At 33.1% G+C, this 20,417-nt stretch overlaps 1 protein-coding gene across 4 annotated transcripts in view; it reads left to right on the top strand.

Annotated features, from left to right (window-relative positions):
• Positions 1-19,733, top strand: part of LOC131673798 (uncharacterized) — a 31,121-nt gene extending 11,388 nt beyond the window's left edge. The window contains exons 2-14 of one of the 4 annotated variants that reach the window (XM_058952089.1): positions 3,859-3,973; positions 5,470-5,659; positions 6,766-7,108; positions 7,174-7,477; positions 7,735-7,977; positions 10,236-10,577; positions 10,638-10,895; positions 11,516-11,682; positions 12,379-12,837; positions 12,904-13,345; positions 14,566-14,786; positions 16,195-16,214; positions 16,545-19,732. In XM_058952089.1, coding sequence (XP_058808072.1) covers positions 3,884-3,973; positions 5,470-5,659; positions 6,766-7,108; positions 7,174-7,477; positions 7,735-7,977; positions 10,236-10,577; positions 10,638-10,895; positions 11,516-11,682; positions 12,379-12,837; positions 12,904-13,345; positions 14,566-14,786; positions 16,195-16,214; positions 16,545-16,642 — 3,177 coding nt within the window. In that variant the 5' untranslated portion in view covers positions 3,859-3,883 and the 3' untranslated portion in view covers positions 16,643-19,732. Of the gene's footprint in view, positions 1-3,858; positions 3,974-5,469; positions 5,660-6,765; positions 7,109-7,173; positions 7,478-7,734; positions 7,978-10,235; positions 10,578-10,637; positions 10,896-11,515; positions 11,683-12,378; positions 12,838-12,903; positions 13,346-14,565; positions 14,787-16,194; positions 16,215-16,522 lie in introns of all 4 variants that reach the window. The other 3 variants (XM_058952087.1, XM_058952086.1, XM_058952090.1) reach the window with 3 other exon arrangements.
• Positions 19,734-20,417: the final 684 nt, after the last annotated feature.

The raw sequence follows: 20,417 nt of genomic DNA, 5'->3' as shown, positions 1-20,417 counted from the left end.
TCTTTCTCTCTAGTTTCATAAAATTTCTATAGCGTGTTTCCGCTATGGTTATTCTCACCCCCCCCCCCCCCCCCCGCTTTTTATGATTGTTATTGTAATTTCGATATGGCTTCTCTCTGTGCATACTATTGTGAAATACATACGTTTAGATAGTTTTTGTTTTTTCTATATTTGAACTATTGAGACATGGTAATATTATGCAAATTAACAATAGGAATGTTATATGGAACGTAATAACCTTATTCTGCAGTAATTTTTATTAAACTAATAATACACTCAATACACTTTGGAGTGGAATAATATTGTTTGATACGTGTTTTAATAAAATAATGTGAATTTTTTACGAAAATAATGAAACATTATAGGAATAAAATATTTGGCAAAGCAAAATTTAAAATAAGTGAAACGACGAATATTTCAGTTAACAATGAAAATATCGTTTTCCGGTAATAAAAAAGAACATATTTAACAAAGTATCAAATAAAAAATATCCGGAAATAGTTAGTCCTTGAATGAAAATTCTCATGTAACTCACTGCAAAAAAAAAAAAAACTTAGTATTCCACGCGCTATAGACTTGCAAAATATTTGTCACGCATTTCTTTTCAAAACCAGCAGCATTTCACTCCATTCGTCTATTGAAATGAATTCACGTGGAAAAAAGAATCTCTCTGACAAAAAAAATCGTAAAACGGGCCCTTTTCATGTGACTATATAGTTGAGAATTTGGGTCAACGTTCAAGTCCTTGAAAGCTTGTGCACTTACGTAAAAGTCGCGTCGTCGCTTAGACTTTAATTAGACCGAAGCAGAGCTTTTCCGTACTTGTGTGTTGTGTTAGAGCCAGTTTTTGTCTTCTCAAGCTCATATATGACAAGATGAAAAGATTTGAGTGAGTCGACATATATTCGCGTGATTTCTATCTTACGCGAGCTTTCATATATTTTTCTCTTCTAATAATAATTACTGTTGTGTGCAAAGAAAATCCAATGACGTTTGCAATTGTAGTTTCATTTCATCTTGTGAACGAAGGTAATTTTTCTTGACAAACAAAATTTAGATTTGCCCGAGTGTTATTTGGAATTGCAATTAGTTATTTGGAAGACCACTTTGATACAACGTTGCGCGCTTGTTTTAATTAGTTTCTCCGTTGCTGCTTATAATTTCCTGCATATCGATTTCATTCGCTCGACGTAGCAGCAACACTCATACTCAAGTTTTATGAATTTAATTTTCCATTTCACGAAGCACTATTGTGATTTGGAGTAAATTGAGTATTTGGCACATTCACAAATTACTTACATCTATACGAACTATACGAATTAAACTGCGCAAACTCTCTCGTTCTCGCACCGAGACTAAACTCGTTTCATTTCATTGGAGCACGTGGCGAAGAGTTGACTACAAGTTCAATCCTTGAGCTTGCGAAGTCGATAATTAATTAAAAGTTAGAAAAAGAAATTAGCAATCTCTTGATCATTGGAACAGCGTGTTTGGAATAGTGGACGGATGTGTTAGTTTCTTTTTTTAACTTTACGAGTAATAGTGTATTGATTCTTAGATGGTATCAATCTAACCTTTTATGATCTTGACTGATAGTTGTTTATTGTTGTATTTACATTGTACGTATTTTAACTGTAGTAATAGCAAAACATGCAATTATTGATTTGCTTAAAATATATAAAGTAAAAAGTTATAATTTTTTTTATACCAATTACTTCACTTCTTACTTTTTCAGTATTATTATTCAATTGTACTCTTATTCACTTTTAACAAGGTTCTTGCTATTTATTTAATCGACGGATTTCTTTTCTTTAACAAATAATTTTGGAGTAAAAATTTAAGTAATTTTTATAGCGATAATTCTTTTGAATATACTTAATTTGAATATACTCGATTCAAATAAAACTTGTTCCAATGTTTGATTAACATAGATTTTTCATAATAATAGATGAATAATTAAATACTTTAGACAACCTTTCATATATAATTCGCTAACTACAGAGACATTCAAATTATTTATCAATTCACGTTTTATATTAAAAAATGCCATGAGATCTTTTCAGTATGAAAAATGTGGTAACTTAATTTTCATTCATCAATAAACTAGTAAGTTTTTGTATTAAAAAATTAATTTTCTATCAATTTTTCAGTAGTATCTCTGAACTATAAAAATGTAATTAGTTTTTCTAAATTCATTAACATGTAATTGAATTACAAACCACCAATCAGGACTACAACAATATAAGTCAAATGAAGCTGTAAATAATAATAAAAATCAATTCATAACACCTATTTAATACATCTAAAGCACGCCAACGAAAGAATTGAATTCAATCGATTGGCCTTAATGAACGAGAGCGAGAGCTCGAAGCTCTTTGCGCGAGTGATTAGCTTCAGCTTTCTTGATTAGCAGTATATAAAGATACCAGATTACGTGCGAGCTGCGTTCTCTTGTCTGAAGATAAAAAAGGATACAATGAAGGCTCCGATTATTTCCTAAGGGTTTTAATTCGGACTGTTACGCCAATTAATTTTTATGATTATATTTCTTCTCAGAGGAAACTATGTTACGCGAGAGGAATCGCTTATTCAAAATCACGCCAGGTAAAATTTATCGTCTAACAAATACAATCTTGTTATAAACTTTGCTTAATAAACGAACGTCACTCTTCATTTTTCCAAACAGACATAAAAGCGAAAAAAATGAAATACGTGAAACCAAAAAAGAATTTATTATTGTATCAAAATGACGTAGAAAAGCGTAAAGGAGCAGATAACCTCCGTGTCGTTTGATTTATCTTACTTCTCGTAGAATAAGCTCTCAGTAGCGGTAGATCTAAAGAATATAAAAAAATGTTCCTTTAAGAAACTTGAAAGCAAGTTTTAAACTAGTTTAAGAACGAATGATGAAGAGGTACGCTAGTATGCAATTGACTCCGCCATTCATTCGCCTTCTTTTACCATAATACTTTTTGTCTAAAGAGAGTTCTCTGAAGATATTCGGCAGGAAGATTTTTAACTGTACTTGTCGTTGCCTGTCTTTCTCTCGCGGCTGATATCGATTTGATAGAAGTCTATGTTGATGGAAAGAAAGTAGGAGAGAAAGAGAGAGAGTACCAAACCTAAAAGTCTCGACGCCGTGGAAAATACCTGAATTTTATATTAATTTCAAATAAAGTCTCAGCGCAGACGCGGATGTGTGTATTTTTTTATGTAATTTGAGATAGTAGAAAAACTCTCTCTCTCTCTCTCTCTTTCTCTCTCTCTCGGGTATATGTTAGATAGAACTAGCGAATTTACACGCTATCAATGAATTAAAGTGTTGTCTTTGGCCTAGTGATCGAACTCACACGATCACGCGTTTTTTGCACGCAATTTTCGATGCGATTGTGAACATATTTAATGATATTGTGAATATCAATTACTTCGTATATTAGTGAATGGAATAACTTACGATATTATAATTAGTAACTTTACACCTACGTACCGTTAAAAAATCACGTTTTGTTTCCCCGAATAGTTAATTGTATATCAAAAAAATCTTTTTCGATGTTGTATTTCTTAACAACATTTTTTTTTAATGAAACAAATTGTTCTGAAATTTATTTTGTAAGTTTGTTGAATTTACGAATGTTTATTTTCTCTGATTAAAAAAAGCGTCTTCTTTTATAGATGTTGTTCTTTTGTGTTAATCGATATGACAATCGTATCTCTTAATGATTCATAATTGATTCTACGACTGAAAGTAAAGACAATTAAATTGCAGAACCTTTCCCAGTAATCTATCGTTTACATTCTTAAAAATGACTAATCCAACAATGTATGTATTTAATTTATATTTGATATTTCTATTTGCAGCGGTGAGAAGTATTAGAGAGGCAAAATGGCTTCGGGCTTTCCAAGCTCTCATCAGAGAAAGCTTGGCCCGGCGCCGTTTGCATCGTTCGAGGACCTCTCAGACGAGCACGAGAACGTAAGTCACGTCAAACTAGTGTGTAGACTTTACTATCTATTGTTGTCAGGCATGCAAATGCCCTGACGCCAGGGGGATTATACGACCCCAGGGTTTGGTTTCTCAACGGAATCAGATATTTTTCTTTCTTTTGTTACAAGTCAGCATCCTTTTTTATTTTATTAAATAAAATTTAATGAGTAATCCTTTTGTAGCAAAAAGCAAGATCTGTGAAAATCGAGCACGAGGTAAAATGCTATATCATGAATAATGAGTAATGTAACACCAACAAAACTTTCGAAAAATTTATGTCAGTTCGCTTGGTGAAGGTGAAGTTCTTTTTAGAAAATTAAACAACGATAGTACCAAATTCGATTTTTACTTGAACAGTTTATCAGTTATAAGCGCTTGCTCTTTGTAATAAAATAAATGGAATATTGTGAAAAAATGTATGGACCTACTCAATCGAGACGACCAATTTAAAAAGAGAAAAAATTCCCATTTCTAGAAAAATCTTTCATTTAACACTCAAGAAAGATGAGGTGGAAAAGTCGATACGGAAACTGCCAAAGAAAGAAAACACATACGAAGGAGAAAAACGTGGGGAAAAGTAATTTTTAAAGAGGGTCATTGAAAGTCGTTACATACACACACTTTCCCCGTGGGTGGCTATTTAAACTTTTATCCAAAGTGACGGTACAACTTTCCGAAATAAAATCGATAACATTCAATTCTATTTTTCTAGAAGAAACTTTAAATCACGCTAATCGAAATACATCACTTATCATCGACGTTGACCCTCTTGAAGTTTTAATAATCCTGATGACGACACACTGACCTCACTTGCAAAATTACTGTTTGCACTTAATATAAATGTGTTTGTATAACTTGATCAATCGTTTCGTCGCTATCTACAGATTTTCTCTTTCGATTAATAAATATATAATTAATTTTTTAATGAGAACTCCTTTGCTCAATTGTAGCTCCTTCCAGCTGTCGCGAAAGATAATATGGCTGGATGAAACGAGAATGTATATAATGGAGTCACGATGAAATTACTTGTGATTTTCTCCATCATGTTGTGAGAATATAAGCGACTAGCCTTGCTGTATAAAATGACTGAAGGAATCTCAAAATTAACTAATCTATGAAAAAGAAGTTTCATTGAAAAATTTTATGTATTAACTTTCTGTAAACGAATGAAATAGAGAGCTTCAGAGTTCAATTGTTTATTCTACTTTTTGAAAAAAGTGTACCTAAAAAATGCATCACCCAGAAATGTACCTGTAAGCATTTAAAATTCAAAGAAAAAAAACTAACTCGATTACTTTGGTCTGACAGCGCAGCATCCTCGGCCAGAAGAAAAATCATTAAATTATTAATAACCGCATCGTCGCAGATGAAAGTCCTTCGACTTGTGCGTCTATAATTGTCCGCGTCTCGCGCTTGCGCATTCGTATAGCACACAAAGTATTTGTGTAACAGTATGCGTGTAATTTATCCAGTTTTCTTTGTAGGGCGGCGGAGAGGCAGCTCAGGTAGCGCGAATGCCGGGCATAGTAGAGGTGACGACGCCAGTGACACCGGCGAACACGCTTAAAACACCAAGTACGCCGCGCATCGATATCAGTCGTGCGAGCAGTTCCTCTCATCACGAGGAAGACAGTAATTCGCACGAGTCCACACCCGAGAAGGAATTACTCGCCGGTGAGTTTTATATGATGCACATTGTAACTTAACTGTTGAGTGTCACGTGCAGTTGTTGTTGAGTGCGGTTATAATATGGACAATCAAAAGTGATTCACTGACTGAATCATGCCAGGTGAGTACGTTTTCGAGATTTTTCGAGCTTCATTTTCACTTTCGATTAATTATCCTTTTAATTGTAATTCAGATTTATCAAGACATAGCATGTAATTTGAATAGTTTTTCACAGTGCCAACTTTTTAGTTAACCAAACTTTTAGTTTGAAAAGTAGATCAAGACATTTAGGTCAGGATGAATTTCAGATTGGTTCAATAGTTTTGCAATTAAATTTCGTATAGCTGGCCTATTTTCTACGTGTACATTATAATGCGACTTGTAGCTTGTAAAGTTCTTCCGCTCGCATTGCCTACTTCATTTTTCTTTTTTTTTTCATCAATGTATCCTTGAAATAAATATTCTTCAATTTTAGTCGTTTTGATAAATCAATAACTTACACTCGTAAGATCTGTTTCAAAGGATAGGAAAAAATGAAGTTCAGTTCCTGCATAAAAATATCTATTGTAGACACGTGGGAAGACAGAAATATATCTTATAAATTCTGCAACTTCATCACACTTATTTACATCCATTTTGTCACTCGCCTAAACTTCTATGATGTTATAACTCGAGACATTTTGCGTTACAGCTTTAAGCCATTAACACTTTTTTCAGAGTTTACTTAACTTCTGTAATTTCATTGGCGCAACTTTGGCAAAATTCAATTATAAACACGTGCGTGCACGACGATGAACCAATCAGCGACATTTTCCCACACAATCGATAAGCTGTTCTCTCGAATTTTAGTCACTTTTATTAGAAATAAAAAAGTTAATATCGATTGAGTTACGTCATATCTAACTAATTGATGTTCATGCTGCGAAGTTAATAAAGGAACTTTTTATCGATTATTATTAAAAGCTTCATTGTTATTGATCTAAAGGTAGCGGAGAATTCGTTGAAATTTTTTTCGAATAGTTTATAAAAGTAAATTACTTGTAAATTTTGATCCAATGAAAACTTCGACAGAACCAAATTCTTTTTTTTTTAATTTGAAAATCTATGTTCAGGTACACCACCCCCAGAAGGATGTACACTTCAACTGGGTTACAAAGAGGACGTGAACGATTTACGTTCATCCACGGAAGAATTAGATCTTCAAGACCCAGTCCACCAGCAGGATTTAAAGCGAGAGGCCAAGCGAGCACGTCGACGAGCGAAAGATTTTCACGACGGTACGCAATCCGAGCATGGAATTAGTATCAAAGTGTCAGGCGATCGCGAGCGCAAGGATAGTAATTGTAGCGAGATAATATTGCTGAACATCAGTGGAAGAACATCGAGATTGTCGTCAGTTGGGAGTCAGGGTTCCGGTGTATCTGGTGGGCTATCAGTCTCAGCAGCCTCGTCCAGGTAAAACTTTGAATCTCTCATGTTCGATGAAAAGGAAAACTGAGCGTTCGATTCGTATCTGTCAGATCTCCAAGTCCACACAAATGTCTGCTGGAGACGTCGTTCTGCGGTAGTGTGTCGACCCTCGCGAGTACGTTAATCGAACCGTCCAAACCAGAGACGGATGACTTGGCAAAGTTACTTTTGCAACGAGAAGAGGATTCAACGCGTGCTATGATACCCGAAAGCGTTCGTGTACCTGTGGTCGGTGGTAATCTGAAACCTGACCAATTGGATATGCCACGTAGACTTGGTCGCGAGGAGCGCAAGGAGATCTTCAAACGCGAGGTCGAAATCACCAAGAAGGTACTCAAGAGAGTCAACATTGAGGTGAGCAAGCGAATGCGTGCTGTGTATTGCGCTATTGATTTTCCTACTGTCGAGAAATGTGATTTTGTCGACTTATTTGATGGATTTTATTCAGTACATTAATTCCTGCAAATGGTAGAATATTCAGGTTTTTGACAGGCTAATATTTTGCACAATAATTACGTTGATAAATTGAATGTGGAATGTGTAAACGGAGCTTTGAGAAAACGAATTTATCATCCGCAAGCAGAAATATTTTTTTGTTTTACGTGTCACAGGTGCCAATAATAAAGCTGCCGAAAGAGCCTGATGATGACTCGATACAAAAGCCAGCGACACTGGATTTGAACGACAGACGTAAGAGATCGCTAAGTTCAGCATCAACGTCATCTCGCGGTGGTGGCACTCTCGAGACCCCAAAGCAAAGTCAGCGTCATCAAAAGGTCCGTGATCTCGAGGGTTCGAGGACACCGAGTCCGTCTTCCGTCTCAAGAAAAAGTAGCTTTACATCGCTCTTCAAGGTACATATGTCCAACTGAGCAGATATATAAATATATAAATATTTCGCATACCCGTGGAAATTTAAAAATCTGATGTACCTGATATACATATATTGTTTTCAAAATCTTATAACATTGTATACTTGAAAGCCTTTTTCCCTATTATGCCCGATGTATTATTTTAGATCAAACTTTTCGATTGTTATCATATCGCTTATATGATAGTAAAATCCGTTGTTTATCACTTTTAAAAAAAGCTCTTCTTTGATTTTTTTTAAATGGAAGAGTCGAGAATATAATAGATATTATTATCTAATGAAAGATGTATCGTACAAAATTATGGTGCATTATAATACTTATTAAATATCTCTAAATATACAATTGTCAATGTTATTTTTGAGTGATATTCGCTATTTTCTATTAAAAATAAAATAGAAAACAATGTGTAATAATGCATAATGTGCAATAAAACTACAGAAAAAATTTAATAATGACATTTTACAAACATTTTAAAAATTTCGTTACTCCCTCACTTGATAAATTTCTGAAAAAATTCCAAAGGTAAGCATCATGATTAGCTTACTTATCAGATTTCAAGTAAAAGCGCTTGTTCATCGAAACCCCCTTAAGCTTTCCTCATCATAAATTATCATATTAACAATAATGAAAATCGAGAGGCAATATATCTTTTTGATTTGTTTTTAACAATAAGAGAGTTACATAGTATTGATAAAACCATCGTAGTGAGATTGCATATCAACAATTATGTCGTTGAATAGAATATATGCTTTTTGATCATTGATTAACGTTTTACAATTAAAATATTCATGAGTACTTTGCAGTATGAATAAAGAAACTAATAGAATTTGAGAGTCACACTACATCAATCGAATGATCAGTTTACTTTTGAGAAAATTTATTTTATTTTCTAACGATAATATCATTCATACAAGTACTGGAGATTTGGAAACCCCCTATTGCATATCAACATTTTTTATGTGAAATTTATGTAAAAGTGTTCGTATAAATACAACGTATGCTTTTGTATTATGTCTATGAACATGGCGTTTAAATTTTATACCTCCATTTTTTACACAAATTTCATGGAAAATCGTTGCTCTGGAGTGAAAAAAATTTAAACCCACGTTGAATTACGTGTTTGTGAAAATTTTTTTGATGATTCTTCAATTTTCGATCGGCTAAATCGGAATGTCATAATTATAGTTGTCCAATCTTTTATTAGAATTCTTTACTTCAAAGTATATCTGAGTAAAATAATAGTTTTTTGCACATGTAGAATCAAACACCGTAGCCATATATATGATAAGCTTCGATCACAGATTACAATTCAAATAAACAAAAAAAACCATTTGTTAGTCATTAGTGCGCATCTATGTGTTAGTGCACACTGTCTTTATTGTAAATTGTTACCTAGATATACGTTTGCGGTTTAAACATTGTAATATTGACGCATTCAGGACTGTAATATACATTAATCGATAACCTATTTCGAAACTTTTTTTAAAATGCCACTGCAATCCGTCAACTTTTTTCCAATTTCACAAAGTTCTATGCAACAGCAACTTATAAGGATATATCAAGAGATCGATCATTGAAGAATCCCTTTTGCATAGCTTACTCTTATTGTGACGAGGCTATCTCGACTAGCAATTATTTTGACATGGTAAATTTGATGTCTATATCAGATATATAGATTTTAAACGGATCAATAAATGTCATGTCTATCGAGTACTTTCGTTATTAGGTCGACTCGGAAATCATGATACTTACTTAAAAATTAATCGTAGTAAAGATAATAAAAGCTTGCAAAGTCATTTGATTAAGCTGTCAATCATGTGAATTAATTAAATTTTAAAAAGCATTGAACTTTTTTATCGGAATAATCTTGAACTTTATATCGGATTCAAGCATTTCGGAATTTTACGATAACTAGACGCATAACTTTAGCTGTACTCGGATTACCGTATTATCAACACATAACATATTAGTAATTGGAACATGTAAAAACTTTCACCATGCAATAGTTAAAATCACACTGCGAGCTCTATACAAGCAAAGCCATACTGATTTAAAATCAATATTAAACATCTGGGCAATACTCTTGGCTATCCGTCATGTAAATGAAATTTTAATATTTCGAATAGTAGTCGATACAGCTGACGTTACTTTTCTTATATCTCCTTTCTCCAAACTACTCACACACACACATACACACACAAAGACTAACTTAATTTTCTACGTTGAAACAAAAAAAAAAGGGTCGAGCGGATGGAGCAAGTATTCAGAGCCAAGAATCACCAACGACTAGTTCGCGACGTACAAGTTTGGCAAGTCGATTGAAAGACACCGCCGATATTCTACGTAGCAGATCGAAAAGTCGAGAACGTGGCGACAAGTCACCAGGTGCTAGACGATCCAGTCGTGGTAGTGGTGTTTTCTCGTCGACGTTGAGTTTATTTAAGAAGAGGGAGAGAAAGAAGAGTGGAAGTAGTATTGGCACGCCGGACACTTTGGATCGATCCAGAGAGAATTTGGATGGGATTGGACATGATTATAATAATAGTTATAGTCTGACTAGTTATTATAGCCAACAGCAAACAGTAAGTTGAACATTAAAATTGTTAAGTTCATATTTTTGCAATCGTCCAAAAATATTACAGCCGAGGAAAAAGAACGAGGGCGACGTGATCTTCATAAGTCTGTACGGTGAGAACGACGAGTTTAGGTATAAAGATGAAACACCAGTGGACAGCACGTTACCTCCGGAGAGTATTACCTCGATACCTCTCGAGAGTGAACATCATCAGCAGCAGCATGAACAGCAACATCAATGTGAGAAATATGACGCGTCGAGTCCGCAACAAACTTCCGTTAATATCGTCTGTACTGATGCGACGATCGAACATCATCGCAGATCGGTGAGTATTTTTATGGTCAAATTACATATTAATATAAATACGTTCTCGATCACTACGGAAAAAATATATTAATATAAGGCATTTTTATTCTTAAAATGTAATGCAACATTAATTAATTACATAATAACGTAATTTTCTTTTATTTTCATATATTTTTTTAAAACGCAAGTAATTTATTCTTTCGGATTAAAAGTTTTTTTTTTACATCAAGAAATAATATTGAAATGAAGAGTTCAATATCTAATAGTTCTAAATCTAATACAAATTTTAAGAAATTATTTCTGCTCGAAATAAAAAATTTCTAAAAATAAGAAATTTTTGCTTCTTTGTTTCTTAAATTGACAAAAACTGATATTCAACACTGATACGTTGAAACTTTTTGAATATGAAGCAATATAATAAAAGTAGTACAAATATAAATTAGAGAGATATTTCATTTGCATCCAATAAGCCGATCATTCCAATCCTTACTTGAGCTTAAAAATAATATTGAATGTACTTTACGTTGCACTGATTAAATAAATAGGTCGCGTCGTAAGTAGCATAAGCACACGATATAGCCAGACACGCGAAAAACTCAATAAATAAGACCTAATTTATTTACGTTTGCATTTTGTCAGAGAATAAGAGATAGAAATAGTAAAGATAGCGCAAGAATCTCGTCGTCATCGGGTGAAAGCCCGAAAATACCGGAAAGCCGCTCGAGGGACTCGCACATATCAAGGAGCGAGTCGAGGGATTCGAAAGTCTTAGCTGATGATAGGTACGACGTCACTACTGTTACAGGGTAAGTCTCTCATTCTCTCCTTCTCTCTTATAATGAAAACATCACCGAGGCGAGTAAATACAGCTCGATAAATAGGCTTCTCAGTTCTGAAACTTGTACCTCTCTCTCAAAAGTGATATTGATGGGAGTCGAGTTTCGCGCATTGTGTACGAGTGCATCGGAATTATTAAGAAAGTACCAGCGCGAGTTCAAAAGTTCTCCCTAACTTTGCAAGCGGTGCCGAATGGCATATTACTTTTTGCATGCATATACAACTTGCAGCATAAAGGTTATACACTTTTTTTCCCAAACGTTCGTAATTCCTTCAAAATGCGCCACGTCGATATGTACAAATTTTCTCTATGCATTATTTGTTCTGTACATTTTGAACTTGATGGGAATCTTGACATACATATACGTGTATATGGAAATAAATGTACATTTTAATATAATGAAGCCGTTTAAAATAGAATTTGTTAGATTCTTTCGCTACTTCAAATAGCAGGGAAATATATTGCAAAGAAAAACATATAAATTCCTTATTTTATTATAAGTGTCTATAGGGTATACACATTGAACGGGATAAATTGAAATTCTTTTGTGCGAATTTTTCGCTGTTTGCATAGTATAAGTGCTATATATAGAGAGGAATATTTGAATACAAAGGAAATGCTTAACAGAGTCAGTTATCAAATTAATAAGGAAATAAAATTACAGTCATCAAACGCCATCGGATGAACAAACCCAACGTCTTTCAACCAGTTCATCACGCGACTCAATTGGTCGTAAACCTGACATCCCAAAACCAAAGCGCAAGAAGAAGCCAACCACACGACCGCCGCCACCTCCAGTTGATCAATTAACATCCACTACCACGAACAAACCAGAACTGAACGGTAAAATTCCAGTAGCACCAAGTCCTGTAAGCTGCGAACAATTGCAGCAACAGCAACATGACAGTTCGGAATCGGAAAGAGACTCAGAAACTGACTTTGTGAAAAGTAAAACCGTGGAAAAAGAAGTTGTTGCCGAGGAGTTGCCAGATGAGAGAAAAGGTCTTTGCTACGAGGAAAGTTTCGAGGAAGATTTACCCTACGTGCCCACAACGTTACCTCTTGAGAAGAGTGTAGCCATTCCAATACTGCCCATCAAGCAGCGTGTCATCCAGGAAGTCAGGTTAGCCTTTCAAAACGCAGAAATTCAAACTTTGCATTTCTCATTTCTTATTTTGATTGATAACAGAACGACGCCGATCGAAAGGCCACGTTCCACGACACCAATCAATCCAACGCTGCTTGACGAGTTCGTCCACACTTCGTCGTCGTCTCACGATGAGCAACAACGTCGCGTAGAAAAGATGCGGATATCGTTGCCACGCGACAGTGACGTGAGAGTTAAATCACCGCATCGTCCATTAACTGCTCAACACAGTTTCAGCGAGTTTGCCGGTCGTGTGCCAAGACTGAGTCGCGCCTTGAGTTTGACTAAGTCGCCAAGCCCACCTCCACCATTGCCACCACGAGCACCCACAACGGTGCTCACCACAGTGGCAACCAGGCCGCAAAACTGGATTAATTTCGAGGAAATACCCGAAAAGAGAAAAGCACCCAAGAGGATACAGACCATTCCGAGGCTTGAGGGTGAGCCTGGACATTCGCAGACTACTGCGACTACTACTGCCACGGTGAGATTTAACTCTATTTTCTCTTCTTATAGTTTTTTTTCCATTTCAAAGCTTAAGATTTGATATTTTAAGTTATAATACAATGAATAACACTAAAGCTAAACTATATTTTGATGATAATTATGATTGATGTCTAGAGACTAGTGACAGGTTGGGTAAACGAATAGAAATGCTTTAATAATGGCGTTTTTAAAAAGGTGAAATGACGATACTTTGACAATAAAAATAGTCAGAATTGATATATACGATTTTAAACATTTTTCGTAACTGAAATTATAAGGATTTTGAAAATAGGGGTTTATACCATTGACGAATATTATTTCTTTTTCTGAATGGCAATCAATTGAGTATTTTGTACGTCTCAATTGCTTACTCGAAAGCGTATAATCCATTTGAAATGCTATACTATTAGCGCATCAAATATCAAAAAGTTCGGAAAACCTTTGAAATTTGAACAAACATTTTATGAACGATGTTTAAATTAACTGCCTTTTCTACCTTCAAATCCAGTTCATTTAGTGAAATAACAATTGTTTCCTCACTTGAATATCTAGTAATTGTATTTATCATTTACCGATCCGAAAGTTTTGTGGGTCAGAGCATCTAAACTCGATGGCAGTAGCATTTGGCGTATAGAGAATCAATATAGGAAACTAGTTTTGTAAAAGATGACCTATGCTGAAACCGCAGATTAACTTGTGCCGATTCCAACGAGATTAATCTTCTCTGCAATGATAGAGGAAAATCGAGTAAAACTGATTTATAATTTTGCAACTGCTTTACACGAAGTTTTGGAAACAATTCGAGTTTTATTATTGAATGAATTTCGAAGTGAACTTTACGTGGTACCTATAGAATTGATCACGAGTTACTGAAATGTAAGCAAGCTATGAATTTGTTAATTAATCACAAGATAATCATTGTTTAGCCTCGTCTCTTGTAGTAAAAATCGCGGTAGCTTACCATACAATTCCTAATGTAACAATTCAATAGATCTTATACACTGTAAATTGATTACCTGTACGCATAGACTAATGCTGACTCTTTTGTTGACACAGTCATTGATGAATAGATTTAGTCGGAGCTATATATAATATGGTTCATATTTATAAATCATTCTGTGGATTTCTTTCGTAAAATAATCCTCTAATTTCTTATATCTCATTAAATATAGACACATGGATCATACGCGTTTCTTTAAAAGTGGCTTTCAATTGCAGGGCCAATATAGTTACGTTCAGCCTGAAGAATGTCGTTGCGAATGTCACGAAGAATCGCGACGAGCTTCATTGCATGGTCCACGGCAATCATCGTCTTCATCGACTGGTGGTAGTGGTAGTAAAAACGGCATGTGCAACGGCGAAAATTGTCAAAAAACAAGAGCTATCGAACTACCAACTGAATCAGCAGCGGTTTCGGGCGACAGGTCCAGTGTTGTCAGGTAACGAGCACGCAACGGGTCTCGAACCATTTTTCACTTCGCGGGGAAAGTTCTTTCTGTATTTTTGGTGCAATTCCTCCTTGTGATTCTCTCTTTCTCTCTCTCTTTCTCTCTCTCTCTCTCACACACATTTTAGTGCATATGTATAGACAATTTATTTGTGCATCTCATTTTTATTCTATGTAGTTTCGATTTTGATTGCTCTAAGGATTGTTCAAAAGGTTTTTGAAGAAAATATATATTTATTTTTGTTACATATTATTTGATTTACCAATTCCTTAAATTGTCAACAAAAAATATTTTATAAAGTATGTTTTGAAATCGGATTCATACGATATTTGTACATAAATTTATTAAGCATTTCTGAATGTTTAGAAATCACAGAATCATTTTTTGATGCAGCTAAACGATTAGAATTCTTAGAGCGTCAAATCGTGATCCATCATCTTTTTTCTCTTCAATCAACGTAGAAAACTTAGAAAAAAAGCATTGTAAAATAAGTTCATAAAAATTTCTTGTTCATTTAAAAAAATCTCTTGCCTAAGATTTTCCAATAAAATGTGAAAATGAATTCTATCAAAATATCAATCCTGTTCAATTTTAAGTTTATCATTTAACCATCAGTCATATAAATGTTATTTAATTGTATACAATATCTTCAAAGTAGTTACTATTGTACATAACAAAACAATAAATATGTGTTTGTAAAAAATGTTATTCAAGTGTCTCCGACAGAAAATGCCCCATTTACGTGACATTCAAGAAGAAACTTGTGAAATACATTTTTATTTTTGAAAATTCCAGAAAGATAAGATAAATCAAACAAAAGAAATTGCTTTCATATACGTGACTCAATCAAGATTTTATTTTCAAACGAATTGAAAGACTTTTGTTATGCGTGGAAAAATACAGCACTTGTGAAGATTCGAAAGTATGTTTAGCACGAGTGATATAACAGTAAAACAAACGGACTTGATACTGTAATATCAAGGATTTGTTCCAGTAATTTATTTTTAAATAGTGATGTAGATTATTTCACATAGCGAATTCGATTTTTGTAAAAGTAACACGTCATATTGCATGAAATTTGATGAAGTGAAGATTCACACATGTGACCGCATAGTAAAATAAAGTTCTTTTACAATATTGTTTTTTTATCAGAATCGAAAAGTAAAAAAATCCGACGGATTTATTGAGAGGCACTAAAAAACGAACTGTAAAAGAAGGTAATACAAGACGTGACACACTGAACAGAGAATGCCAACGACGTACAGTTTGTTGAATGTTATTCTCTTTTCAACGGAATCAAACAAAAAAATCCTTGTTCATCGGTAGTGTTTTATTTTATATTTAAAGTACTGCTCAGTCTAAACGAGAAATTTTTTCTTGTTGCATATATTAACTAAAGGAGAACCCCGCCTTCTCATTGTAAGTAACCGAAACAAAATAATCTTTCGTTAGTGAAACCAAAAAAGCATTCATCATCCATCAAAATAAATACAAAGCATCGAACCGACGCAACCACTTCATCGACATGCATGCACTTATAGAAGACTAGAAATTAATAAACAAAAGAAAAACGTTCGCAAAGGATATCAAATGACAGATCGCAATCATCATATGCATAATTTTGAAAACTTTCTCACTGAAAAATGGAGAAGGTCCCTTGCCAATGTTTGACATAGCGCGAAAAGTGAATGGGTTGCATGAGACAGTTACGAGTATAGCCGATTTAGAAATTTGTTTCTTTATTTCCAGTGATAACAGCTCGGAGGAGTGCAGCGAACACAGCAAATACACGACAACGGGACGCCACAGATCGGACAGTCGACCATTTGCAATGGACCTCGACGTGAGCAGCAACCGGTCTAGTATCATATCTCAAGACGAGACTGAAGACGACGAGCATTGACAAAGACGAGATCAATATAGAATTCCTAAATTCGAGAAACGTTTCGTTTTAATTATGATGATTATTTTTGGCGGCCAAGCGTGGATTTTGAAAGCAGTGGAATATTTTACAATATTAATGTAACTATCATTATGAAAAAATATTTAAGAATGTTTTGACCACGTCAAAATAAGCACCATCTCATACAGTAACTAAAAATTCATTTAACTTTCTGAAATTTAGAAAAATACGTTATATATAAACGACTGACCAATGAATTGATTTACGATTGTACATGATTACAATTAATTTGCATTGCTAAAAATATTGTAATATAATCCAATTAAAATCTTGATATTAACGAAAGTCGAATAAGTTTCTTGAATTTATGAATTTTTAGTATGTTGTTAATAATTGTAACTCGGATTTATAACTGAAAACACAGTCTGAAAAAAACAAAAGAACCCAAACATTTTAGAAATGTTTTACAATGTTTCTTGATTATACGATTTTGACGGTGTGTCCATTCATTATCAGTATTAAATATGAAATCAAATTGCTAGCTTTCGTGATGTCCGAAAAATCTAAAATCATTCGATTGTTAGTCGCAATACTGAAAAAAATGTAATTTTTAGGACTTGCGAATCGTTATTTTTTAGAGTTCGATGCGCTCATGGTGAAAATTTGTTTTTCCATTGTTGAAAAAGATTGTTAAATTTCTAATGTTGTAGTTTGGTACAGTTTCCAAAAATCATAAAGCATTGATCTATCAAAAAATACTGTACAAATAAAATGAATCGTCTTAAACTTGCCATCATCATATAAGTGTATCTGTCAAATTCTTTTCTCCGTATATGCGTTACTTGCATGACGAGTTTAATTTCCGAATTGAAAAAAACTGTAAAAATAAGAACACGAATAACCAATGGAAATGCGAATGTTAAAAAATGCCACACCATAGAAATATATAACTGACGTGAAAAATTTATCTGAAACTTGACCGCACATCGCTACTAGTTAAATATTCTATGACTAAAAGTGTAGTGTTATATATCGATAAGGTTATTAAGAAAAAATGAATTATTGTATAAGTTAAAAAAAGATCATTATTTTAATAATTTTTTGCTGTTGTTACTCCCGCAATGTGTATATACATACATGGATTATATAACGACGTGACACTGCAAACTCATACACACACATGCGCACACAAAACATATATATAATGGACTGACTTGCTATTATTGAACGTGAAAGAAACCTTACTAAAGAGACAAAGACAGAGTTTTAACATACAAGTACATAATATATTAAATATTAGGTAAACAAGCGAACCCTTATGCGATTATTTTCATCTTCTTTATTTGTAAATAGTCAATAACGGAAAATTCAAAATTGCATACAAACAGAAGATGAGAGAGACACACATTTTTCTTCTCCCTTTTTTGAAAATATTTTTATCTGAGAACTTTGTGAGCCATTAAAGTCAATTCTTTTTTTAGAACAATAGATAGATAAGATTTTAATAATTTTTTTCATACCTACCTTACATATACAATTGAACTATGTAATAAAATGATTAATATGATTAGTACACATATTCGATAAATTTAGATTACCGGAGCGCATTTAAAAAATAATCGAATTAACGTTTAGAAAATATGACACAAAAAATCAATCAAATCACCGTCTAAATGAAAAAATGCCGTTGAGTAAATGATTATAATAAATCTTAAATGTCACTCAATTTAGATATCATCTATATCATTGAAACTAACTTACAAATTGTTATAAAAAGCATAATAATGAAACTGTAAATTCCTTTTAGTATAAATCATTGTTAAATATTATGAGCCGAGAACTAGGAAGACTATAGTACAGAAAATTTGTATAAAATTCTTGGTTAGTTGTTACATCTACATCAGTTTTACTAAAGCCAAAAGGAATAAAAAACGCTTTTATAAAAATTTACAACTGAATACGTTTCAGATTTATCTCGATGATTTTACCTGCTTTTATAAAATTATGTAAAAAAGTTATTATAAAAAAGGTACACGTTACCATTTCCGCTATAAACTCAACGGCATGTTTTCAATATTTCATTTTTGGTCATCTTGGCCTTTAATTGTTGATAAAAATAAAAAAATCGGAAACTCGTATTAGAATAAACAGATGAGCATTTTTTCCAAAAATGGTTAAAACTCATTAGCTCAGTTATGGGCACCAACGAGAAACTACTGTGTTCAAACAATCTTCATGTAACAAAAAATGTCTAGACGTATCATAATAAAATGTGACTAGTCCTTCATTCTTAATCTTAATATATCACTGAACAATACCAGGTCAGATAAGTTGACCTTTTTATCTTAGCTTTCTATAACATTTAGTAAAAAAGTTAAAACAGTTCAAAATTTTCATTATTTTATATCGACTGGGTAATAAAATTTTCTTTATATATTCTATTGTAAGAGCAATATTAGTGATCGAAATTTTAATATAGTGTTTCGCTATTTGATCATTAGATTTTTACTGTATTATTATATTATCTCAATTAGTTTTACCACACTTCGGAATAAGACAAGACTGCCGGTAAAACAGTTACGTTATACTGAAAAAAATTTTTGAACTATATAAATCTACGCTAATCTCGAAGCGCATAAAACAATGATCTGAAATACATTTTTTATAAGTATTGGGTAGAAGTACAATTTCTTCGGATGATCTGTATAGTTTAAAAACAGTCGACTTTCTCTATGCAACGATGCTTCAGTGTAATGCGTAATCAATCCCATTTAGAATGCTTTGTAAAACGTGATTAGTTTTTTCGTAACGAGCGGTGTGTAATATTAATTGCTTGGACTGATAAACCTGTACAGATTAACTGTTCATACACATATAAAATCGATTTATTAAAGTATTCGTATAGAAATGTTTCATATAAATGATTAAATTTACTTGAGTAATAGACTACTTGAAATATCTTTACGTAATTTTACTCTATGACAAGAGACATTTTTTAGCTTAAGTCTTGAACATTATGAAAAAGTTAATTTTTATTCCCATACAATATGTAACAAATATTTTTTTCGTTAAAGAAGAAAAAGATTCATGTAAAATTTAATATTAAGATTTAAGGTAATTTTGATATAGCAAGTAAAATATCAAAAATCTTTAGATTTTTGCCAATAAATTATCATTTTGGAAATGAAACATTACAACCATTCATGTATAATTTAGGAAATAACGTAATATGTAAGATTGTGAGTTGAGTCTAAAGTTGATTTATAGTTATGTATCCAGCAAGAAGTAACGATAAAATAAGAGATGACAAATATTCACGTGTTACTTTGCTTGCTCTACTGGCAATATGAAACTAATCAGAACTGGTTTTATTATTGCATCTCGCAATTTATCAAAAACAAACTTAATTTATTGATAAAAGCAAAAGTGTCGCCAGTATTAGACGTAAAAGCAACCGAAAGATCTTGAAACAGAATGGATAAAGATGTTATAAGCAAAATTTTCAATATAACATAAATCAAAATGTTGTTGAAAATTTATTCGAAATAATATTCAAGTTATGAGAACCAATAAAATATCCAGTTTATGGAAAGTCTCTTAAAAGGATATGTTCGTAAGAAGAAAGAAAATGTAAATAGTGTATTGCGCTTGGTTAGTCCGTACACAACAACAAAAATTAAAAAGTGGCACGCGAGATGGTATGAGAAATTATAGTGAGA

Source organism: Phymastichus coffea, unplaced genomic scaffold, assembly GCF_024137745.1.
Source record: "Phymastichus coffea isolate CEN01 unplaced genomic scaffold, Cenicafe_Pcof_1.1 PCOF00199, whole genome shotgun sequence".
Taxonomy (NCBI): Eukaryota; Metazoa; Arthropoda; class Insecta; order Hymenoptera; family Eulophidae; genus Phymastichus; species Phymastichus coffea.
This window is presented reverse-complemented; position numbering and strand designations above follow the sequence as displayed.